At 34.4% G+C, this 26,643-nt stretch overlaps 1 protein-coding gene across 1 annotated transcript in view; it reads right to left on the reverse strand.

Moving 5' to 3' along the window:
- Positions 1-2,202: 2,202 nt before the first annotated feature.
- LOC129758461 (T-box transcription factor TBX1-A-like) overlaps positions 2,203-26,643 on the reverse strand; it is a 95,032-nt gene continuing 70,591 nt past the window's right edge. The window contains exons 6-7 of the mRNA XM_055755962.1: positions 14,738-14,805; positions 2,203-2,873 (exon numbers count right to left, since the gene is read on the reverse strand). Of these exons, the coding sequence (XP_055611937.1) occupies positions 2,299-2,873; positions 14,738-14,805 (643 nt within the window). The 3' untranslated portion in view covers positions 2,203-2,298. The remainder of the gene's footprint in view (positions 2,874-14,737; positions 14,806-26,643) is intronic.

Consider the following 26,643-nt stretch of genomic DNA (forward strand, 5'->3'; position numbering starts at 1 on the left):
AATGCGCATGTTGAGTAATATGCGCATACACATGGCGACATGGCTAGAGATTCATCATATCTAATCAGTGCAGTTTGAGGATAATACGCTTTTAACACATGGCATGAAAAAATTGAATTGTTATATAAAGTCGAAAAAATTTAAAAATTCAAACAAGATTTTTGTCAGTTTTGATATAATGTATTGAACTTTAACTATCATGCGTACAGATTCTGTGAACAAAAATTTTAATGGTTTTTCTTTCTTATTCATCTGGAAATCGGAAATTCAACAAATTGAAGCTTTTGGCAAAGTTGTAAATGATAAGATATTGGAATAAGAGAAAGGTTTTGAATGCCTATATCAAGGCAGGTTAAATGCCTATATCAAGAAAAATAGATAAGTCTAATAAATGTTTTACTTTTAACCATTTAAACATTAAATCTACGCTCAAATCATGATCTTACAGCAAAAAAAGAAGAACTTCATACTGATCCGATAAAATACGATATGAACAAAATATTACCATGAAATATAGCCATATGGCATACTTAACTATGTTTGATGCAAAAGAACTAGTGATGTAAAAAATTTCACCGGATTTTCAGCCTTGACGTATGCTTAACATCCGTTAATATCATTTTCAATTAAGTTATATCAAAATATTGCAAGTGTTAATGAAATATAGCTAAAAACATAAATATGCGCATTTAGCCCGCCAGATTCGGAAATCGGCTATTTTGACTTCTTTTATTAAAAAATTATTTTCACAAAAACTGTAAGAGATTTTAACAGAAAAATTGCTCTAACGTTTATAAAGCAGATGTCCGCTCATGTGTATATAGTTTTCAGACTTCTATCTATTGGAATATGGGAGAAAATGAGTGCTTTCCTTAATATGCGCATATAGCCCACCTCTCCCCTTATAAGTGAAATAACATTCTGGTTAACTTTATAAAATAATCATCGTGTTTACTTTCAGTCTGCTTTATAGGTATCAGTAATATCTAAAATTCAATAGCAAATTTGTCGATGCAATAGGAATCACAGTTAAGGAAATCAGCTAGCCTTATTAGAACTATCATTTTCATTAATTAGATAACCTTATTACAATATGCTCCCATAAAATGCCTCTAAGAATGAAATAGGAATTTCCTAAGGAAATACAGCGTAGCATAGGAGGTTTAGGAAAACCCCACAAGATGCCCATTTTCCAAAGTGTATCCTGATCTTTGCCTTTTCTTCACTAACAAAATGCCCTTCCTTAGATATTTGAATATAGATTCGAAGACCTATAAATATACGGTTTTTATAGCTGGAGCTACTGACTTACCACTGCTTCAGAGTTTCTCAAAATAGCTTTTGAAAAATATTTGACTGGAAGGTTGATCGTTGATCCTAAAAAATATCTTACTAACATTCCTTCAATTCTTATTGATTACTAAGACGTAACCGGCGCCGTTATTGATCTTTATTTTTTTTTAGGGAGAGTTCCCTCCATTCTAAAGACCTCTGCTCAAAGATGATGGTCTTGATCAATCACGGAGAAGCAACGATCGACGAGGTAGAACTTGTTCTACTTAGCCACTCCAGCAATTGTGGGATTCGGAATGCACACATTTATGCTTAATAATTATAACATGAGGTTTTTGAAAGTTATATAAATATATGTAGTTATTTGAATACTTTAAGGGTTCTACAATTCAAAGTGGATATGAGTAGTCAATTAAGCTAAACTGAGCATATAAGCAGTCTTCGATCGAAAATTCGATCATTGCTTTGATATAATGAAACACCCTATAAAGGATAGAACCTGGAATTAGTGCTTGAAAAGTGAGAAACCTCTGTAAGCGAAAGGAAAAAAATTTACTTCCTGAGAAAATTTCTTGTGAGAATAGTATTATATCAGGTCCGCAATACTACAGCTCCGAATTTCTAGGGATTATGAACAGACAATACGTTCAATGTTATGTACATATATTGCAAATAAATATTTAAAAAATAATCATGCAATTGTATGTCACTACGAGCACGAACATAACCCGTCTTCTCATCACGTTTGTTTGAAAGCAATTTTTGGATCATTTTCGGCCATTGATTATGTTAAACACTGAGTTTTTTTTCAATCTGAAATATTTATTGAGGTTTCATAAATTATTCGCAAAAATAATGTTACTTACGGAGCATTGAATCGAGAGAAAACACACTAACGAAAGCACAATCTAAAAATAAATATCTTCTACTGGTAGCTAACTTATATTTACAATCTTTGGTTTCACTTTGAGAACATTTGGTATTTAAAAATTGAGCTGCGACCAATTATCTCTGCACATAATCGATGCAGGAATTGTTCTGCCTCATCAGCTGATGGTGGCTGGTCGCAGTCGACGGACTGGATCCGTAAAATCCCTGATAGTGTCCGGCATAAGCCGTGGCAGCCGCCGTTACCGAGTGACTAGAATGGTGTGGTGGGGTCGTTGGTGCCATTTTGTACTTTTCATATTTATCGAATGAGCTGACGTACGATCCGGGATGATGGGCAGAGTGGAGCGCTCCATGGCCATGGTGATGATGATGATGGTGGTGATGATAAATTGGCCCAAAACCGCTCGCTTCCGTCCCATACGGTTGGCTCAGCATTGACGAATTGCTGTGGTGATGAGGACTGCCAAGACTGTATGGCGACAGGCCAGTCGAAGGGCTGATCAAGGGTGACGACTGGAAAACACCGGTTCCGGTGAAACCGCCGGCAGCAGTTGAGTGATTAATTCCGAGCATAGCTGGAGCCCCGGAGTTTTCACCGTTACTCCCGGTAGAGCTGGGTGATATAGATGGACCGCCAGCCATCAGTGAAGTCGTCGTCATCGTTGAAGGATCTGTTGCCTCGATGTCTTCTGTGGGGGGAGACAGAGATCAAAAAGATTATGGATCAGAAATGGACAAAAAGTAGCGCGGTCGTATGCGTAACCCTTTGAAATACGTGGTCGTACGCAGGAATCATAAGATGTCTTTTATGTATTTGCTGAGAAAGCCGTGTTGAGAGAAGGCTCAAGTACGCAAAGTGCTTTACCTAGTAGCGACCAAAAAAAACCAGAAGCGACTACGGTTGAAAGAGTGAGAATGAAGGTTTTATGTTTTCCTCGGCGAAGCGTTAAGAACGATTGAAAAAAGATGCTCGTGAAAGGCACTTAATAAAAAAAAATCCCGCCGCACATAAAACGGATTATGGTCTGTCAACAGAGTGTTACAACGTAAAATTTATTTCACTCCGCCATTATTGCGCGGGGACGTCTGGTGATTGTTGGACTAAGGTGAAACCGTTTCAAGTTCAATGAATGGAGAGATCATTGGATTTTTTTTTGGAAACCGTGAAATCTGTAACTAGTTTAATTCATTATTAACGAGATCAAATAATCTCAACAGTGCTAATATGTGTTGCTTCTAACTACGCAATCACATTTGGAGCAAAGAAGAGCTTCTTAGGGCCATTAACTAAGATTAAACACGAATTCGCTAATCGCCATTTATCTAGTTAACGGTCCTGTTTTAATGCATTCTCAATATTTTTTATAAAATAAATGCGTGTGCGCATTATTACATCGTCAAAAACGATATTCAAAATTTGTAATCGATCTTTTTCCTTATCAAGATGATAAAATTGAACATAATATAATGTACAAGGAGTATATTGAAAGAAAAATTCGAAATATTTTTCGAACATTTTATTAAATCACAAATAGTAAGCAGAAGCACGAAGTGACGTTCGGTCAGCATAATAAGTTGAGAATAGTAAGCGTTGAAAGTATTAAATTTCCGCTTTTGAAATATGATTCATATTTTTTTTAGAAATGCGATTAGGCGGCATCCATAAGTTACGTAATGCTAAAATGCACTTTTTAGACCCCTTGCCCCCTTATGTCACAAATCGTAACACTGCGACTTACCCCCTCTATGAAAATTACGTAACGCTGAAATATACCCTCCTCCCTCCATGCATGTTTTAAAATTTTGATTTACGAAGACTCGAAAAATAAATTTTACATAATGTGGATTATGAAGATTTCGACTGTATGTTTTAGTGTTCAAATAACGGCAAATCCTTCCAATTTGTATTTATAAATGACGTTTAATTTATTCCGTGCTCCGTGAATATTTGTCAAAAAAAATACTGTAAATTGCCAAAAAAAACCGTGAAATTGTGCATGAAGATTAGAAAGGATAACGTTGATGTTAAGTGTAATGATGGGTGAAGTTTGGAAAGCAGTTTCCCGAGATATATTAATTGCGATTCAAAAAATAGTGCTTAATAGTAAAGAAAAATGGCTACCGGTGTGATCTGATTTGCGTTTACGCAGTATCGATTAAATTTTCAAGCGTACTTTCCGATATAAAAATGTTCCCAGTGGTCCACTGCTGGTGAAGTCAGGAAATATTGTTTTAAAAGACATCTGAAGAATTTGGAAAAACAGCAATGCAGCGGCGCAGCCCAATTATTAGGCCACAGCAAGAGAAAAGGGAAATTCCGCAATGGGCGAAAAAATGCAGTTCTTTTTAAGATTGCTGCGATGCGCGTTGCTTGTAGGCGACAGATATTTTGAAAAATATTTGGTTGCAACCCGTTCCAGTTGGCTCCAATTAGGAAGGATTGGGAAACAGCTCCGGCCTAAACCTTCTATACCATTGAATGGATTTGGTGAGATCGTTTCTTTTTGAAAATTTATTGCTTTTACTCTTTTTTTCAGTCCTATTTGCCGAGTAGGATTTCCCATATAAATATCCCTTCCCCTTCCTTTCTAAATACAGCGCTCTGGATCGTATGAGTTCTCTGCACCTGAAAAGTTTTATTTGCTGTATCAGATCATCCCCATTATGATTACAATGACTTGTCGCGGTGTGCATTATTGTACTAAACTTATTTTTAAAACCAACACTTGAAACGAATATTGAATCCAGATACTCGTTTTGGCATCTTGTGTTTGCTTTGATGATTAAGTTGTACTTTGTGTATTAGCCAATGCAAGATGTGTGTAGTCACCCAATGCTATGCTATCAACGACGTTTAATTTATTCCGACTTATCGGTGTTTATTGCCACCATCACCAGAGATCCAAGTTGTCGTTTATTACTATTTTTTTTGTAAAAACGTACTGTGTGTATTATTTTCTGCAGAATCTATTTCCCATTCAAAATTTTTCTTTAAAACTTTCTATGGAAGCACTATAGTGTACTTTCAGGCGGAACCGACCAGAGAGTGTTTAAAAATTTTACGTTAAAATTGATTGCATTCTCAACAAGTTCCAGATTCCACATCTGCACTATCGAATTACACATCTGCCCTGTTTGTGTCTCACAGTGGGGCAGAACCTATGAAGCTTAGACAAAACCTCTTTTTGTAAATTTCGAAAATTCATCATAAATTTATGCTTTTTAGAAACTGGACATTACACCGATCACAAATCTATCAAACATATCTTAAAATTTGTTGTTTCATACAATTTTTAAAGTAGGTGAAGTTGTAGTTTGATGATGTTGCATTTTATCGCAAAAACAAAAAAAATATTTTCAATACTGCTCTAAAATTGTATTTCATAAAAAACCAAAATAAAAAAGCATGGATGTGTTCAGAATAATAATCGAGCACAAACGAATAACGTTAAAAAATTTCGAATTTTCATAATATTCGGACATCTGGAAAACATGTTACCAGACGAGACCCCACCCTCATTCTTACACAAACCTTAAATCCAACAAAAAAAAATTGCCACTTTTTGCCAATTCAAAAGTTATTCACGTTTTAGTGAAACATGTTTTTGGACAATTCTTGTACTTTTGGGATTGCAGGGAGGACTCAGTAAGCCGTGCCCAGGAGCGGCCGCGTTTTTTTTCTTTGATTCCTTGCTTCAGAAAATTTAGAAAAAAACAGGATATTTTAGCCAAAATCCGGTTTAAACGTTTACAAAGCTTAATAGTGGTCCTATGTTCCGTAAAGTTTAATAGAAAGAAAGTAGATTTTTGGCGTTCGAATCGGAGGAATTAGTTTTTTAGAAGGTCTGGTGCTACGCCTCCCGGACCAACTCAAAAAGACTAAAGTCCAGCTTCTCCGTTAATCCAAGGACGTTCAAAAGCTAAGTACATTGCAAATTTATTTATCATTTGTTATTATTTATAATTCTCAAATGATGTGTTATAATAATTAAAAAAAAAACATGAATTTTAGAGGTTTTGACACCGTAAATATTTGCAGGCAGGAAATATTTCGTTCGGAATTTCGGAAACGTAGATATTTTTGTGAGTTAAGTATTTGAAAACGTTTTCAAACCAAAATGGAACCAACTGGTCGAAGTCCAGAAGCGAATCAGTGTGTTTCGGAATTCCGTATTTTATAGGCGCTTTCTTCACCGGAGATCCTATTTTTACAGTTTTTATGGCCTGTTCAAGACGGTGAGTGCTTTTCGACCGACAATTGCTCTTGCCAAGATCTTTTGAAGGCGTATGGAGAATCAAACCGATGAAAAATTTAAAATACCTGGAGAAACTTATATGTCCGTTTTACCCGACCTTGAGGTGTCCGTTTTACCCGCCTTAGCAACTTTTTTTTCGTAACGTTTGCTGTTCAAGCCCTTTGACGGAAATTCTCTGATTTTCCTCCAGATGGTTAGACAGAAGCCCAATAAACACTCTACCTTTGAAAACGGTTGAAATTTTCGAAAATTTTTCGAGTTATGAACTATTTAATGAGGAGAGAAAATTTCAAGACGGTGAGTGCTTTTCGACCGACAATTGCTCTTGCCAAGATCTTTTGAAGGCGTATGGAGAATCAAACCGATGAAAAATTTAAAATACCTGGAGAAACTTATATGTCCGTTTTACCCGACCTTGAGGTGTCCGTTTTACCCGCCTTAGCAACTTTTTTTTCGTAACGTTTGCTGTTCAAGCCCTTTGACGGAAATTCTCTGATTTTCCTCCAGATGGTTAGACAGAAGCCCAATAAACACTCTACCTTTGAAAACGGTTGAAATTTTCGAAAATTTTTCGAGTTATGAACTATTTAATGAGGAGAGAAAATTACATCAGATAATGGATCCTCAAAGTTTTTGTTTGTTTTTTTACTATGATGGGAGCTTGCTTGCTATAAATAAACAAAGGTTCTCGAAAGCGTTGATACACTTAGGCGAACATATTCCCATCATTAGATTTGTGCTAAACATTGTAATTCTCGAAATATTGAAAGTGTCCGTTTTACGCGCTGTGTCCGTCTTGCCCGACTTTCCCCTACCCCTTCAGTCCCACGTTCACATAATGTGTTTCCAACAAGTTTATTGATGATTTTTTCCATCAATTGATAAGATTTTGTTCATAAGACTGAACAAATTTAGAAAAACCTATTAAAATACATAAAAAAAATTTAGTCTACATTCATTAAACATCATTTGAGAAATTATATATTTTTTTATATTTAAAGGCTGCATTTTTATAATATTATTATTTTACGATCTAAGGTGTTTATTATAACACCTTTTCGCAATAAGATAAAAAAAAAGGAAAATAGGGTGATTTGCCAATCGTTGTCCCCTAACCCATTGTTGCACAGCATGACTTTAATTGTCAGTATTTCAGATGATATTTTAACTTTTCCCAAAAATAATACTCAATCATGTAATTCGGAATGTTTTTCTGATAAAATGAGGCTTTTGAGATATTTTCTGCTGTTAAATGTGTATCTTGTGACAGTTTTAATTTTTCTTGTTTTTTTTCCCGCGGTTTTCGTGCTAATTGTTAACAAAAACCTTAACATTCCTTCTACGGCAAATAAGGTTTTACGTCAGAACAAAACATTTTTCGTATCAGTTTTCTATACGAAATTTTTGTTGGACAATTTCAACACCATGATTTTGAAAAACATTGTGATCCTTACTTAACCAGAAAATATGTCGGATCGGGCAACAATTGGTCCGTTCAATCTCCTCATGCCCCATTGTTGTACATTGATTAAGTCCTGAATTACAACAACGTGTTTGAATTAGTAAGGAGGCTTGTACGGAAAAATCAAAATTTTCATTCAAAAACCATCAGAGATGTACTGAAAGTTCAAAAAACATAATTTTGGATTTTAAAATATTTTTTGGCTTTCGAAATGGTTATAACTTTTTTCATGAAATACTTTGCTTCTTCTCATGTTGGCAAAAAAATAATCTTAAGAATGGGCAAAATTAATGATTAAAAATAAACTTCATTTCAAACTTATTTGAAATTCTTGGACATTCGAAAAGTTCATCTTCCATACAAATTGTCATACAAAATTGAACACATTCATTGACCACATGCATAAATGGATATTTACGTTTAACTAGTAATTTTAGTAATTTCTGTGCTCCAATTAATTATTTTCCACTTAGAATTTTCACATTTTTCGCACTCAATGTTGATTTTTAATAATTTATTCAATAATTCAAAGACACTTTATATATCCATAAGTTTATTTTTTCTACTGTCGAATCTTAAAATTCAAGTTTTGAAATTATTAGGCTCGTTGAAAAAACTTATGAATGTATGAAAGTCGGGCAACTTGCATCGTCTGAAAAAAGTCTAAGTCAACTCAACTGCATTGGCTTTGAGAGACTACTTTTTTATCAGATTTATTTTGAAATTCTTTATCCCGACCATTTACTCAACATTTTATGCAAAGAATCTAAAAATTGTCCTGGAAAAATCTATTTCTCTTATTTCGAGACGACAAATCTTAAAGAATTGTATTTCATGTCGACAGCGATCCCCTTGATATTGTAAATAATATTGTCAGATTATTGTACAATAGGAAAACAACGATCCTATCATCCAGAAAAATAAACAGTCATAGCTTTGTGAAACCTAATTTGATCCAAAACAGGTTTTCAACCGGAAAGCTCTATGTGATGTGATTGTTTCCTGAAGATTGATGAAATGCTACAGAGGTTACATTAATTACAAATAAACCCACTTACATGAAAAAGATATTTAAATCAATTAACTTTTCGAAAAGATAAATTCTTTTACAAAATTGTATATTATGAGCATAAATCAGTCGAACGATCTGAAACTTTGGGCGTGGTTGTGTGCATTTTCAAGTTTTAAATTGATATTCAATATGTAAAAATCGATAGACTTACAAGTGAATCCTAAAACAATTTTTTTTATAAAATCATATCTTCATAGGGGTAAAAGGGGGCAAAACAGATCATGTTCTCTAATCTTTTCACCTGTAAATAGGCACTTTAAAATGAAGTATCAAATACCTTTCAGTTTATCCTATATTCTATTTTAAAGACATAAAATTTTATATTGGTAGGACATATAAAGAAAAAAGCTCAACACTGGGCAAATTATGTCAAATAACACTCCATTCAAATGGCTTCGGTTAAATAAAGAGATGGATTTGAGTTTCTGAGAAAACTATTCCAGACACTCAAACCGACGGCTTTGTGTTTTTTAAGATTTTGAGTTCAAATTTTCCAATTGTGCATTGGACGATATATATGGAGACCACCGCGCCCCCCCCCCCCTCCCTAAAAAGGGCCGTCTTCAAATAAGATTGCATTCGAACAAGAAGTTCTCATAATAAGCTTCCGTAACAAATATCAGCCTCTTCGACCACATGGTGGTTGATTTTCAAAATGTGCAACCATTGGAAAAAATCGGACAACATTATGACCGACATGAAATTTGTCTGTGCAACTATTGGGCACAGACAAGCTGTTTTAAATGATTTTTAAAATTTGTATGTCTCTTTTTTCAAACACTTGAACTTTTGGATCTTGTTGACCAATCCTGTATGAGTGCATCGACAAAAAAAAAATCGAGTGAATTCGATTGAAATGACTAAAATACAGCATAAAAACCAAAATCATGTGCTTAGCTGTGCAACGATTGGCAAATCACCCTATGCGTCCTTTGTCTTTCCTACATTTAGGTTAGGATTGATGAAATTTCCAAAATACATGATAAAATAAAAAATTGACTAATTCCTTCCATTATCCGTTGTTTTTTTTAAAGCAAATCAGGAAAAAAAACTTTTATGTGATAGCGTTATCTTACAAAAAGCAACCGTCTATGGAAACAATTTTACAAATAATCACTATTTATTTGCATCAACTTTTTTTTTGCTAAAATTGTTGAAACTTCTTGGTCTTTTTATTATTTAACAGGTGACCAATTCAGAAGTAACCAAATCAATCCATTTAATACTTTTTTTTTAGCGTTTGTAATTTTTCAATCAAAAGAGTAAGGTTTAGTAACATTTGTGATTGGTTAAACACGTTTTCTACTAGTTTATCTAATCCATAAATGTACTGATTCTATCTGAGAAATAAATTTCTTTTAAATACTTCAAAATAAAGGCAGATTTTTTTAGGTTTCAGTAGTGTAGTGACAATAGTTTTGGTCACACTAGTCAAAAGTGTCTCCCGATCAAATACTTTAAACCAAACCTCTAAAATAAAATTGTTTTGCTAGGATGCAGAGGTAACCTTGGTCCTAAAGCACAAAATTGATCTTTCATCCTTTCCTACCTTTTCCAATCTATCCATTGACTACTAGGACGTGGCCGGCGCCGTTATTGATGTTAAAAGAGAGAGCATCAGGTTTGAGCATTGTGAATGTGTTGCCAATCCCAGGTTCCATTCATTCGACCTCTGAACAAAACTGATGGCCTCGGTCAATCACGGAATAGCAACCATTGGTGATGTGGAACTCGTTCTTCTTAGCCACGCCTGAGATCGTGGAATTCGAAATATTTTTATTTTTTATAGTGATATTTTCCAAATTGAAAACATTTTAAAATAACTCAAACTTGCGTTGGTTAATTTATACGAATGAAAATGGTGATGAAGCATTTCGAATTCAATGATCAAAGGTGGATGTGAGTAGACAATTAAGCTAAGCTAACCTAATTCTTGTACTTTTGGGATTGCTTTCGAAAATGTTCTTGCCAGAAAAACTTGAACACAATCTAATTTGAAATTTAGCTCATTTATTTTTTTCTTCATAGGATAATTTTTATAATACTTTTTCGGTATTTTAATTTTTTTTTATCTACAGACAAGCAGATAAGATTCTTTAGAATATAAACTTTCTATAACATCCTTTTCGGTCAGATGTTTAGTATCTGTTAACTAAATTAATTTTTTTTTCAACATTTTTTTCTATAAAATGTCTCTCGACATTCGTTAACAAGGAAAAAAACTAGATCTTCTAGTTTTACTCAAAAATAAAATAGAAATTATTTACACACTGAATGTTAGGATTAAAAAAAAAAGAACCATGTTTAATTGCTGTCAAATTAAGCAACAGCCTACTTGATCCATTAGCTACTTATATAGAGTACCAATATGAGTTTATAACTTATTCATCTGAACTTATTTGTTCTATTACTGAGCTCTGACCAATAGACTGGCCCAAATTTGTATGGGATGATTTTTACAAAAAAAAAAATTCAACGCGGCACCCCATTGATTGGTGCATTTAGGTGAAAAAATGACTTTCTGAAAGTTTCAGGTCATTTGGAAGAAGCACGAGCTGGCGCAAAGGACTTGAAATTTGTATGGAGATTTTCGGCAAAATGTATGAAAAATCGACATACTTCCACTCTTTGTGTTCTAAACATGTTTTCAGTATGCTAGAAAGCTCAGAATTTCAGGAATTGTAGTTCAAACAATGACAAACAAGTTTGTAGAAGATTGTGACGCGATACGAGTTGACTGTGATGAGTTATTTGCAATTGAATGTGTGATTTTTTTCGCAATGCGCGTGGAATATAAGGATTTTTATTTATATGGGCCAGTCTACTGACCAAGGTTGCTGAAAAAAATTCTGTGTTTTGACGAAAAAAAATTCTAACTTTCTGTGATTTTACCCAAAAATTCTGTGATGGATTTCTGTTATGCTTTTCCATTAATTTCCTTCAAAAGTCATGTCGAATTGCGTCTTTTTACATTTTAATTAAGAAAAACCAATTAACATTACGAATTTTATCATAATTTTCCAATTCAAAATTATTTATCCAAAATTTATATTGACATAAAAAATTTAATTTAAAAAAAAAACGTCCTAAATTTAAAAATTCTGTGATATCTGCGAATATTTTCAAAACTCTGTGTTCTGTGACACAGATTCTGTGATGGAAATTGGCTCAAAATTCTGTGAAATTATAGATGTTTCTGTGATTTCGGCAACCTTGGCTCTGACATCGTGTACGTGTTTTTTTTATTGGTTTACAAGTTTTAAGTTTGGTTGATTTTTTCCTGAAGTTTCTTCCCCGAGGTTTGGTTCAGAATGTTCCGGAGATGAGACATTTTTGAAATGCCCAATGAGAGCAGTCACAAGGGCTGGAATAATAGAAAAACCAACGTTCTGGAAAAAAATTGAACAATCTGTAATTATAGACTGTGAAAGAAAAAAAATCTTTGAGAAAAAAACAATAGAAAGCTCCAAAATACAACAAAAATGGAAAGGCTGTTACCGTACAGATAATTCTTTTTCGCGAAAAAATAATCTTTGGCTTCAAACTAAAATAAGTTTGGACAAAGCTATCAGTGAAGGTTAATATTAAATTCTCAATTATTTTTATATAAAAAAAGCCCTACAATACAATCATTGATTCTTCAGGAGGAAGACCTTCAGTAAATGTTCAAGATTCTTCAAATCGTTCAAAACGTAGAAAAATCACTGGATTGCGTAGATCTGTTCCAACACAGTAGCTTGCAATGGCGACAGAAATGAATTAGAGTTCAGAAGGAAAACAGCAGAAGCCAATCATATGAAGGTAATATTTCTTCCAACATTTTCTCGAGCGAATTGTTCTTTAGAGCAATCTAGTCTTGGAGGAATTAAGCTTTACACTCCTAATGAAGCTTTAGCCTTGATTTTGGATCTGGATTTAACCAGACACCAATATCAAGCATTTAGATCTCAAGCCAAGAAGAGAGGAATCGATCTGTATCCTTCGTACAAAAAAAATCAGCAGGAATAAAGCTATGCTATCCTTCCGCTCAGGACATGGAAGAGACTAAGTCCAAACTTTTGGTATCACTGCAACCGTTGATGGATTGATCCAAGAGATGTGCATATATTCATGTAACATTTGTATGGGAACCCCCATTCTTGCGAGGAAAGGGATCTTAAAACATCATTTAACTTTTTAACGGTTCTAAAAACCCTTACATGAAAATTTTCGCGCCGATCGACTGAGTAGCTTCTAAGTTTATAAGGAAAATCAGCTAAATAAAGTAATCTAGATCTAATTTCAAAACATCAAGATGAAAAAAATTCATCAAATTAAAGATTTTTGTCAGAAGAACAACTTTTCAGAAGACTTTTAACCAGTAGGATTTGATTTGACAAAGTTATAAGGTTTTGACCATCGGTTGGTCAGGTCTGCCCCACTGTGCGCCTTAGACTCTAAAATGATGTTCAAACTTATTGATCGTCAGCTTTTTTATTTTATGCTGATTATTTTTTCCCTGATATGCAGCACAGATCGTAAGGACTAATACAAACCAGCATGAAATATGATGAAATTTGGAGCGTTAAGCGATTCAAGCTGTGGCAAAATTGGCTAAACATAAATAGCCAGTAATTGGCATATCTACAAAATAGCTTCGAGCAGACTGACATTTTGTGAGAGGAAGAAATCGTTACGTAACGTTGAGCATCCCCCTCTCCCCCCTATGTCACTATTCGTAACAATTAAGCTCACCCTCTCTCCCCTTAAGAGCGTTACGTAATTTATGGATGCCCCCTTATTCATAACGTGTAGCTTATTTATTTAAAAAATTTAAAAAAATGATTCTAACTAACCCGGAATAATATAAAGTTACAGAATAGAAAAGATTGTTTTTTGACATGTGAAGCATTTTGACGAGTTATCTGATTTTAGTTTTCGCTCGCACAAGTTGACCCTGGTAAGTCATCGGAAAATTCTTCCTGGTGTGGAATGACTTGCACCAATGTATTGAACTCAAACCGAACGATTTGAAGGTCAATGGCACTCGTAAGCCTCACCCGATGATTATTCAATGAGTTCCGTTATAATTACGACGCGCGGTGCACCAGTGTTCTATACGAAGAAAAAGTTCAGAACCCTCAATTAGCTACCTACTGACTGATTGTCATGAACACCAAATTTCAAGTTCAGAAACCCACCCAACTGAGCCCCATAGTCTCTTCTCTTTGTTAAACTAATTTGAAATTCAATCAAAACTCCACTCTGCGGTGTCAAAACGGCAAAATTAATCGGTCGGCTCCAAAATCCAAAAAAAATAATGTTAATTAATTACCGTACACGGATGATATAAGTCAGGGTCGCTTCATTAAAGAAGCACCAGCCAGCCAGCCAGAGCTAGAGCTGAAAGCACTGGGGCGCAACATGAGACACTTCCCTAGTTCCGTGTTTTGCGATCGTCTTGGATGGAAGTGGCGCTTAAGAGTTGAAAAGTGAAAGCAAAAACCAGTTTCCACCCGGGTTGTGTGTGACCTCGCGTCTCGATAATGCTTAGCACAATATTATTAGATCCGAATGCCATTCTCGGCAACTTAGTAGCTGCGACTAGCCAACACATGGCGGGTGCATATGGTTATAAGCTAGGGTAGAAGAGCCAAGGTAACATCTTGCGTGCTGCGCTGAGGAAAACATTTTTTTGGCGAACAAATCAAAGCTTGAAGCTCTGGCTAGTTTTAGGCTGGCGTCTCAGATAGAGGTTCATCAAAATTGATTCAGTCAACTTACTCTTGTAATTTCCGCCTCGGTCACTTTTTATACGCTGCTCGTTCATAGAGGAGATTCGGTCTTGTGAACTGTAACGGATCGGAGAACATAAAAGAATAAGAGGTTAGCAGTTTTGTTTAGCTGTCGAAGGGGTCTATCGAAAGACACAATCTGAATGATTTAATATTTGATGTTATTAAAATAAGCTTATAGAACATCATCTCGGATGTTTCCTAGGGACTCCGTTTAACGGAAACACCGGAACCGGTAGTGATTTTCACTGACTTTTTAAATTTAGGACTTCTCCTCACGGAGTACGGCAATTGTCTATGAGACAAATGAGTTTCATTAAATAATCTGTATAGGGGCACATTATATGTTGCCGAAATACCACAATACTTACCCTACGTCCGTTCATTTTTTGTAGAGAACATATGTATGTTAATGTTTTTTAAGCCAAATGTTCGATAATTATTCTTCTAAAGCCGGTAATTTTCACCGATCAAACTGTGGGGAAGAGGCGGGCTAAATGCACATGCTAAAGAGAATACTCATTTTCTCCCATATTCCAATAGATAGGAGTCTGAAACTGTATGCACATGAGCGGACATCTATTTGGTATACGTTAGAGTAATTTTCCTGTTAAAGTCTCTCAATTTTTTTGTGAAAATAATTTAATAATACATGTAGTCCAAATTGCCAATTTCCGATACCGGGCGGGCTAAATGCGCGTATCTATATCATGACTGAAAAAAGTGTGCGCCGGCCGATGCGAGATACCAAGAATAAAGTAGATTTTTTGCTTACAAAAAACGACAAATTATTTTGTTCAAACTTTTTCATGAAATGTTCAAACTTTTTTCAAGATTACCTTCTTAGAAAGTATTTCGATTAAACGAACTGTTAACTGTCCGATTTTTAAATACACTAAGCTTTAGTACGCCTCCGAACCAAGGTTTCCGAAAAAAAATTCTGTGATTTTTGAGAAAAAAATTCTGAATTTCTGTGATTTGCCCCAAAAAATCTGTGATGGTTTTCTGTGTTGCTTTTTCCTTTATTTTCATAGGAAATTCACGATAAATAGGGGGGAGTAGGCCTTGGCTTGACCGCAGTGCACGCGTTTTTTATCTCGTCCGTCGAAATTTTCAGAAAATTGAGTGTTTCTGGTGAAATTATATTGGGAATTAACAAAATAAAACTCTGGGAGTGTTGATTAAAGATGCCTTAAAGTGGACAAGTCCAATCTTGGGATGGATCCACTGGACGAAAATGGAAAATCGTGATCGAAAAAGGACGGTTTGTTTTTTTTGTGTCGTCGCCTTTCAGGTCGTCGTCTTTGCTCTTCGATTTGGTTATCCGCGCGGTTTGATTATGGGTGTCCCTGGTGAAAATACCGTATAAGATTTCCTAGTGTTCAATGTGTCGCTTATCATTGCAATATTGTGAATATCATTTGTGAACATTCCCAACGACAACAGTGGCAGGGAATATGAAAAAAATAAAATAAATTAGAGCAGTGTTGTGAGTTTTCAATCAGTCCCTTGGCACGATGGATTTGTTCAGCTTGCTGCGACCAAATTTTTTCTTTTGGTCGTTCATTCTTGTGTGTGTAGGGTTTGTGGAAGGCCAGCGGAGGCATTTGATAATCAATATTCAAGTGCTGAAAATGGCATAAAACTGTACTAAGTTCTAGATTTTACGGGTGAATCATTAATAGATGAGTGGGATCCTCAAGAGTGGCAGGATAAATATTTCGTGCCGCGTTCCGCTAAGGCGCTGCACGGAACTGGAAATCATTGAGAGCAGACTGGAAAGAGGAATTCACCATCAATTAACACAGCCCAGATGTTTTACTTTTATTTGGTGAGTTCGTTCCATGATGTTTATTTTACTTACATGAAGTTAAATAAAGGTTAAATTCTGAGTGTTTCCACCCTCAATTCTCCAGATTTCGGCTTCATTTGAATATTATCGGCTGCAGGGAATAGATTGTGTTATATTATATGTTTCATTTTTACCGATTGTTTGTTTGTGTGAAACATTTTCCCAAGAAGTTCAATTTTTGGCTTTATTGACCAGGACACAATTGAACTATTTTAAAGTTTTGAATTTAGAGATTATTATTATAGTTTATTTATTTCTATTAAAAGTGTTAATTAAAAAAAAAACCTTTCGGGTTCGTAACAGACCTCGAAGGGTTTTATGTTCTTTTAATATTGTCTTATTCTCTTTTTTATTTTCAAGAGCGAGTAAAGGCGCTTTATCCTTGGTCGATGACCAGAAATGATTGTACATCGAAATCCAAAATAATTGAATGAAAATAAAAAATCTTAGAGTTTTAAAATCATTATATTTATTAAATTACTTCTACAAAATGCATTTATTCTTAGGTTTTGTGATTTCTTTGTACAAAATGAATCATTTCCAACCACTGAAGAGGAACCCCTGTGATTTGTGGAATTACTTCCAATAACGCGTGGTTTTTCATCAAGGAGCATTTTTCTTAGCATGCTTCCAACGACATTGCCCATTTGAAACGTATGGTACTGGTGGTCCACGTTTCTTCTGTTCCTGAGTTCCAGATGTCTCTGCGTTCTCTGCTCCATGGTAGGCCCAACCATTTTGTGTTTTTCATCATTTTATTTTTTTTATGTTAAAATGATAAAAAGCATGAACAAAGACAAGAAGAATAGTAACTCACTTTTATTATTCTTTGGGACTCAGACATAAGTTCTGGCTGTGGAAGTACGATTAGTGATTAGTGATAGGAAATTCACGATAAATAGAGTCTTTTTTATATTTATGTTTGGCAAAATCAATTAAAATATATATCTTATAATACATTTTTAATTGAAAGTAAAAAAAATCTAAATTTTATATTGACTAAAAAATCATAATTTTGGAAATCCATTCAAAATTCAAAAATCTGTGAAATCTGTGAATTTTTCATAATTCTGTGTTCTGTGACACAGATTCAGTGATGAAAATTTGCTGGAAATTCTGTAAAATTACAGATTTTTCTGTGATTTCGGCAACCTTGCTCCGAACTGCCTATCGATACGCTCCTATTATGTTCCAATTACAGAGACTGTATTTCTTTTTGTACGGAATTTTCATCCTGCACAGAGACTGCATGACCAGCGTATCCGTTTATATTCCGTTGAGTTTTTACAATTTTTTGATACTCCGTAGAGAAATTTTCTACTTTGTAAAGTTTACATTACATTTTGTGGTATTTGTGTTCATTTCAAGTCCAAAGACATACATAATTTCCTTAAGCTAGAAATTTAGGGTAGTGGGACTCGATCCCTGGACCTAAAAGCTCGGTAAACAACTGGTGAGCAAAACCAAACTCATAGTTTTCCGATTACTGTGTTATTTAATGTGTTTAACCTTCCAATGCTGTTAGGGTCTTTATCACCCGAACTGTACGTTCTCGATGCAATATCTGAGGAACGATTGAAGCTAGATTCATAAAATTTGTTGACTTTTTTTAAAATGAGAACTATATAATCCCTCATTTTGGATTTTGAAGTCACCCACCAAAAAAAGGACTATTAGCTTAGCACAGAGAACAGACGTACAAGCTCGAACAAAAAATCTTCAAATAAGTATGTGAAATTTCAAATGCTTTGTTCGGATAAATACATTAAAATCTGACTTGAAACCAGGCTTGAAAATTTTCATTCATTCATATGGACGGCGAAATTTATTTTGGATCACTATACCCAAGAAAATATGATCAGTCATGGATCATGTCATGACAGAAATATTCCTATCATGTGAATGAAAATAACATTCGTATTCACGTGAGATAAATAAATAAATGTCAAGTATGAGAAGAGTGAGCAATGAATGAAATTTAGGAACCAAATGGAATCTTTAAAAAAGCCGCAGCAAACACTTACATATCTCTATTTTCATATTTTAATACTATTGCTAGTTAGCGTTTGTCATACTATAGCATATTGAAAATAAGCTTGGCAAACGAAGCAGCAAAAAATTGCACTGATGATCTATGTCATGACCAGTTTTAACCGTCATGTCATGACCGAAATATTGGAGATCTCAATGATCAATGACATAATGGAAAAATCTTTCTTTACCAAAATAATCATTCATAGCATGCTTTCATTTCGAAAAAATTCTAAACTAACGACATGTGAGGAAAAAAATAGATCACGAGTCGCAATTTTTGGCTCATGACTATGACATAATCCCGTCCCTGCTTGAAACAGTGCCATCTATTGTGTCATTCAAAAGTTACAAATCAACGTTCAAAGTGACCAGTTTTCGAAAAGGCGTATGAATAATTGAACCAACGTTTCGCTAAAATTTTAATAGACGGATCAGTTTTTTTGCTAGATTAATGCAAAGAGAGGTATTTTTGAATGGACAAAATTTCACTTCCTTTATTTTTGTACATATTACTGAGGCAGTCAAAATTACTAACAGCTTTTTAATAAGTTTTTGATCAGTTATTGGATTAAGAGAACGCATCGGCTATGTCCAGTCGAATAGGAACATTCTTGACGATCAGTCTCACCCGGCAGATTCTAGACATCTTAAAAAGGGATTACTTCCAAAAATCACTTTCGCATCCCATTATTTGAAAATTTGGTTCTTCTAGAAAGTTTTAAAGAAATACGAAACTTCAACAGCGATTTTCTTGAAACATGCTAAGTAGCTCATACGACCTGTGTTAAACTGAATAAAACTTTTTCAATTTTTCTCTGTTTTGGTTTTCACAGTTCTCTTTGGTGTGATTGAAGACATCTGGTGGCTCAGCAAAAAAAAAAAAAACAAAAATTGTTTCAAAACGGAAGTTGGAATTTTTACACACGTTCTCTGTGCTATTAGTCTGTTAAGGTCATAAATACGGATTACTGTTTTGCAAATAAAATCAAAACTACTTAGCCGATTTTTAGAAATTCGGATTATAATTTTTTTGGTCTGGTCAAGTCAAAATAACCTCAAAAATGGATGTTTTGCTACAAATATAACTCATTTTGCTAAAATCGTAATAAAAAACTGTTTATTGATAAGGATAAATAGGGCCTAGGATAAATTAAAGGGCCTTCTGAAATATTTTACTGATAGAGGGAAAAAATTATGCCATCTGTCGTATTTTCAAACAAATTGATTGGTGCTAAGTTAGCACTGCTAACACAAGGCGGTGCAGTAACAAGTCAGATTTTTGGGTTGATCGTATTGGAACTATGTATGTATAAAGAGTAACAAAATATTAGAATCTTGAAATGGAAAGTCTAGCCATAAAAAAAAACTAGTAAATTAGATTTTTTGTACTCAGATTCTTTAATTTCAAATCAATAAATTTACAACATAAACACAAAAGACTTGCTATCCTGCTGTTGAACGTGAACCTTAATAAGCTACATAAGAGTGAGAATCTCATTTGTGTACATACTTTGAAATTTTTTGGTTGATTTGTTTTCTCCGTGCAATTGCAAAATCAAACAGAGGCAAAGAGTTGTATTGCCCTAATGAGTTTCCAGAACCGATCTTTTTCAGTTATCACAACCTACTTAACAAATTAAAAATTAAAAGGAACAAAAAAAGAGAATCAATTCATCCATTAACAAAACTTTAATATTTAAAATATCTCCTTATAAATATTCTTCGAAGTTTGATAGAAGTATTTCAAACTAAGGGGTCGCTTTTGAAAGAACATCAGTGCATCAGGAACAAGAATAAGGAAAACAAGCTAGTTAAAGGAAAATTCGAACACATTTTTCACTTTCCTTTAAACTTTGTATCACTGCCCCAAAGTTTGAAATAGGAGTTTCCTTAAGAAAAATCTAAGAGCATAGGAGGTGTAGGAAAACTCTATTACACCATTCATCAAAATGGATCCTGAGTTATAACCTTTCCCCTACTTACTAAATCCTTTTCTTGGATATTTAAATATAGATTCGTAGACGTATAGACGGTTTCTATGGTTGGTTATATTGACTTACCTTTGTTCCTGAATTTTTCAAAAAAAAAATTATCTTTGGAATATAAAGGGACAAAAGGTTGTTAATTGATCCTGGGAAGTATCCTACTAACTATCATTCCTTCATCCCTCACTGACTACTAGGACGTGGCCGGCGCCGTTATTGATCATTTTCAAAGGGAGAGTATGAATTTTGTGCATTGTGAATGAACTGCTAGTCCCAAGCACCATTCTTTTGGCCCTTGAACAAAATTGATGGCGTCGATCAATCTCGGAGAAGCAACCATTGTCGAGGTAGAACTTGTTCTGCTTAGCCACGTCAGCGATCACTGAATTTGAAGTGAGTAAGTTGAAGAAAGTCTAATCAAATATGTTATATGAAGCTTTAAATTAAAGATCATATATAAGCACTTCAAGTTCAATGATTTAAGGTGGATATGAGTAGTCAACTAAGCTAAGCTAAGCTAAGCTAAGCTAAACACAAAAGACCTGCTATCTTTTTTACTCTAAATCACCTCAACATTAAATCGCATATTATAAGCTTTTCGAGTAGGAACAAAAGAAGTATATATTTGCAAAACGGATACAAAACGACCGATCAGTTGGGGGAAACTTAGAACAGGAATAGAAAAAAACAAGATAGGGCAAAACGTTCAAATATCACACACTTACTGAAAAACTGCACTATTTTGAATAATCAACAAACAATAGTTGAATATTGAGTAATAGTTTAACGAATAGTGTTTGATTTTTGAAAAGGATTTGCCAAAATATATCGAGATCTCAAACACATTTTTCTCGATTGGAGCCAACTTCTGGTTTCGCCCTTATGAAATGTTACACGATTCGTTTTCTTTGACATGAGGTTTGACAGCTAGCTCTACATGCTGGTGGTGACATCTCTTTGTAAAATAGCTTCATCCATCGATCCATTCAGTCCGTATAAATTAATTTTATAGCTATATTTTCATGAGATTTAGCAAATTTTGATTTTCAAAAATGCTTTTCTGTTAAATCACATCCATTTCCAATCGACAGTAAAGAATTTATTATGAAGAGACTGTTAAAATGACCAGTTTAAGTATTATACCATCGAATTTCAACATATTGTGAAACTTATTGATTTGGGCTTCACGATTTTCGTTACACTGAGCACAATTTCATTCAAATTTTCAATTTCATTATAAAATTATACTTAAAAAATCAAATACGCCATCAGATTAACTCAAAAATTTGAAATCAGAAATTTAAACCCATTTTATGTTAGAATATGGCACGACGAATTTCTGAAATTTCTCGTTGTATGTTTTCGCGGTTCTTTATGTGATATAACATATAAGTACCTCAAATATAATTAAAATTTAATTTATTTCCATTGGTTTTGATGTTTCAATTAAATAAATTATTTATCAGCTCAGATTTATAAATATTATCTGATTATTCAGTAGTAAATAATAGGTTTCAAGCACCGCATCCAGAACGATTGCTAATTACCAAAAGATGGAAAACAAAAAATAAATAATTATAATTAAGCATCATTATCACTTACCAGAAGATCAAGCTATGTATATCCAATAAAATCGTCCTTCACTCCTGGGGAAGAAGGAGAACGATTGAAATATTTTCTTTCTTTCACAACCAGCTAACAAAATCAACTGGCTGATAATTCCCTTTTCCAATACGAATTTACAACTACACGCAAGAGAAAAATGAAAAAAAAATTGAATCCACTTAGACTTCACGTGAAATTCATGCGCTAGCGAAGTAAAGTAGTTATTACAGAATACACGTGGAATCGATGTAATGTAACAAAATCTTACTTTACGTGAAAAATCCCGCAGTCATGAGAAATTTGTCCTAGCAAACTCATTTTACTTAACTGCAATGCAACTTATACATCACATGATTCTAACATTATTGAAATGTCCTGGACTCAGAGTCAGTATAGTACGGTTAAGCAGGGTAATTTCAAACATAACTACGCTGTGAGTATCGTTATGATCATGACAGGGTCCATAAACAATTAAAAAGTGATTGTTTATCATTCAATTGAAAAGTAACAGTTATAACATGCCATGCAAGTCTTGCTATATAAATTCTGTAATCATAGTTGTAGACGAGGTTCATGTATCTGAGAAACGATTTTTTTAAGATGTGTTCTATAAATTGACTCCATCGTCAATGTAAATGTTTTATAAATTGACTCCATCGTTAATGTAAATATTGTTTTTGATAGTTTTACGTTCAGTAAATGATGCTCCATAAGGTGTGATTTGATTTTTGTTAAAAAAAAAACCTATTTAGTATTGTACAAAGTCATGAAATGACTTCAATATTTAGAAGTTTTTTCATTGCGTAAATACTTCAAAGATATCATCAACTTCGTATAACAAAAAATAGTTTGATTGATTATCGATTGAATAAAACGATTTCAATTTATAAAGAATTAACCTTCGACCTCTGACATAATCAGCTGCCTTCAATCCCAAGTGATTTCGACTCATTCTAATGATTCATCACGGCAGCAATTTAACAGAACGAGAAAAAAATCACTCTGACAGCGATCTATGTTTGGAGTTTAAGCTTTCAGTTATTAGCTAAAGCCCGTTGTAAAACATAATTAACCGAAACACAGCCAGCTCCTCCAAAATGCAGCTTTGATTCGAGCGCAACCAAATGGTAATGGAAATGATTTGGCGGTTTTTTGACTCCGCAATCACAGGGGGACGCGGACGACACCTTGAAATCTACACACTCGATGAGATATTCCAGCTACGACCGACGAATGTCAGCATTTCCGTTCCGTCCGCCCATCTAACAAACATAAGTGCGAGGACATTTCGGATATACATTCTCATAACTAACTGCACCACCTACCAGGCAGAGTCCGCAAAACTTTAAAGGCGAATCGGTCTGACTTAAAGCTGTCGTTAACACATATTAAGTGGCAGGCCCCGGTCAATTGATGAATCTGGTCAAACCTGTTCTGGCGTTCGGATAGTATTTAAATCGTTGTCGATAGAATCGCTCTCGGGCGGCTAGAATTGTTGTGCTTTGGATCGATCACTGAAAACGATGGGAACAATTAATTCTAGCTTCTAATTTGACATTATTCGAGCAAAAATTGTGTAGATGATTTGTTTACAAGATGCATAAAACTCTCTTATAAAATCATTTTTTTAATTTTTTCATTAGTTGAATTTTGAATTTTGTGTTTTTTTCTCATGTACATATATGTATTTTTTTTAAATCTGGGACACTATTGGTGAAAAAACTCTTCTGAAGCAACATTTCAACGACTTGTTTTTTTTGTGCGGTCACCGACTAGTGAAGTGCGGTATCAATATTTGTAGAACCTTCATCCCAATGAAGCTAGAAGAATAGTCCCGTGGAGGTTAACGCCGTTTTTTTTTGTTTCGACCGATCCATTCTCGAGGAAAGCAAAAAGTTAAGCTGACAGTAAAAGAAGCTGATGATGGTCAACCGTTTGCAAATCGAAGATTTTAGCACACTGCATTGGCAGATTGATTTCAGTTTCACCTCGAAAAACAATCGCAAATTGTTCTGACACAAAAACTTAAAGTCCTCAGGCAATGATCAGGGTCTTAAAATGCCTGGAAAAAGATAATATAATTTAAACTGAGGCAGGTTAGGTAGTTCGATCAGCCTGTGGAGGAATTTTGATTGACCCTTGAAAAATGTGTATGTTTTTATTGCATTACCTACATGGGAAAAAATGCTGATTCTAATCTGCCATTTTTTACTAATACAATAGTGATACAGTGACAATGAATACTTTAAGTTAGCTGGATGTAAAAATCGTAAAGCATTCAAAATTCAATCATCAAATGTGCAACGTGGATAGAAATTAAAAAAAAAAACAAAGAAGATAAAGAAAACTTGAAAAGCTTATTCAAGGTAAACTCCAATCAATACCTCCTCATCAATTGAAATTTCAAATAACAAAATTTTATTGATTCAGTGCATTGCAAAATTAGATTGAAAAAATGATTGCTAATTCATACCCAACATCTTACTGTATTAAATATTGAAAATCATAATAACACTTTAAAATCAAAAACAAGGGATTAAACTGAAAACCGCAGTCTTAACTGACGATCCGAATTTTTTAAGAAAATTATATACATATATTGAACCGATCAATTTGAAATTTGATATGTTAGAGTTTTTGAGGTCGGAGATGGTTTCTTAAATACTTTCAAAGCGTTCCGGAGGGGGGGCTCCCATACAAAGTCAATAAAAATATGACACAATTTGAACAAACTACTGAGCCGATCAACGTGAAATTCAGTGTGTAACCGTTTTGACGACCGAGAATAGTTTTCTATAATGCTTTCAAATTAAGAGAGGAGGGGGGTCTCATACAAAGTTGCTTAAAATATGACACAATTCGCAAAATTTCCAGTTAAAACTGGACCAATCAACGTGCAATTTGGTGTGTAGCCGTTTTTAAGACCAGAAATGGTTTCTGTAATACTTTCAAATCCCTCCGAATCCAAAAACGGGGGGCTTCCATACAAAATTAACAACAATATGTAAAATCCTCGATAATTTTTTGATAAATATTGATAAACGTAAGCGTTTTGACATAGTTAAACATGATTAACTGTCTGTCTGTCTGTCTGTCTGTCTGTCTGTATGCTCCCTATAGACTCGAAAACTACTGGTCCGATTTACGTGAAACTTGACAAATAGAAGCTTACAAGACCGGGGAAGGTTCCTATAATGGTTTGGAACCACTCCTTCTCACTGGAAGGGGGGAGAGGGTCTATCAAATAAAATTTACAAGTCTTTATAACTCGAGAACTGATCATGCAAATGGAACCAAATTTGGCATGGGAGTGTATTTCGATGCAAAAAATGTTTCTATGATGTTTTGGCACCCCTTTTTTCGAGTGGGGAGATAGGAAGTGGAGAGGGGGGCTCTCTTACAATTTTTTACATAAATCGAGAACTAATCAAGCAAATGGAACCAAATTTGACATGTGCAGGTATTTCAATACAAGAAATGCTTCTATGGTTATTTGAGGCACCTCCCTTCTACCAGTGGGGAGAATGGAAAGGCGAGGGGGGGGGGACTTTATTCAGATGGAACCAAATTTGGAATGAGAGTGTATTTCGGTACGAGGAAGTTTGAATGATGGTTTGGTACCCCTCCTTTTTCCAGTGGGGGGAAAGGAAAGGGGCAGGAGGGCAGTCTTAAAATCTATTATATAAAATTCTCTTGTAACGGTGTTTGTAGTACTACTCCTCCGGGATGACCCAACCGATTTAAATGATATTATTTTTAGAATATTCTGTGGGCATGCGAATCGGTTTAAATCGAATAAAAACAACAAAAAGTCGCATCAATTGTCCGTTATAATTCAATTTGTAGTTTTTTGAATGAAATTAAAGTCATGACATCCATTTTTGGAGATTTTCTTTACTTCGGGCGCCGGGCGATTTGTTTTTCGTCTCCATGGTCGTCCAAGGCGTCGCAAGCAAACGTCGAGAAAGGATAGTAACGAAGGCATAGCATACTGATTAGTTGAAATATTTGGGCGCGCTTTTCTAAACCAAGCATAATTTCAAAATGCATGTGGTAGCGAAATGAAGCCTAGATGTGCTTTTTTTCCTCTTGATTCCTAGATCATTTGTGCAGCACATAGTAATGAATGACGCCCAGATTGATATTTTGCCAATCAAATCAATACCATTTAAACGATTTAAAAAAATAAAACTATTTTAAGTTCAGCAGAAATTGTTGTCTGAAAAATATGAATTTAGTACTGATGCATATAAACTTATGGTATGACTATTTGCGGACATTTGAAAAAAAAAATTGGAAAGATTTACATACAATTTTATAATCCAATACCTCTAGCATCATTTTTCGAACATGTACAAATGTGCTTAACTGAAGATTTTTCGGGTGCCTTTAAATTTACAGAACAACAACAAAATCCAT

Source organism: Uranotaenia lowii, chromosome 3, assembly GCF_029784155.1.
Source record: "Uranotaenia lowii strain MFRU-FL chromosome 3, ASM2978415v1, whole genome shotgun sequence".
Taxonomy (NCBI): domain Eukaryota; kingdom Metazoa; phylum Arthropoda; class Insecta; order Diptera; family Culicidae; genus Uranotaenia; species Uranotaenia lowii.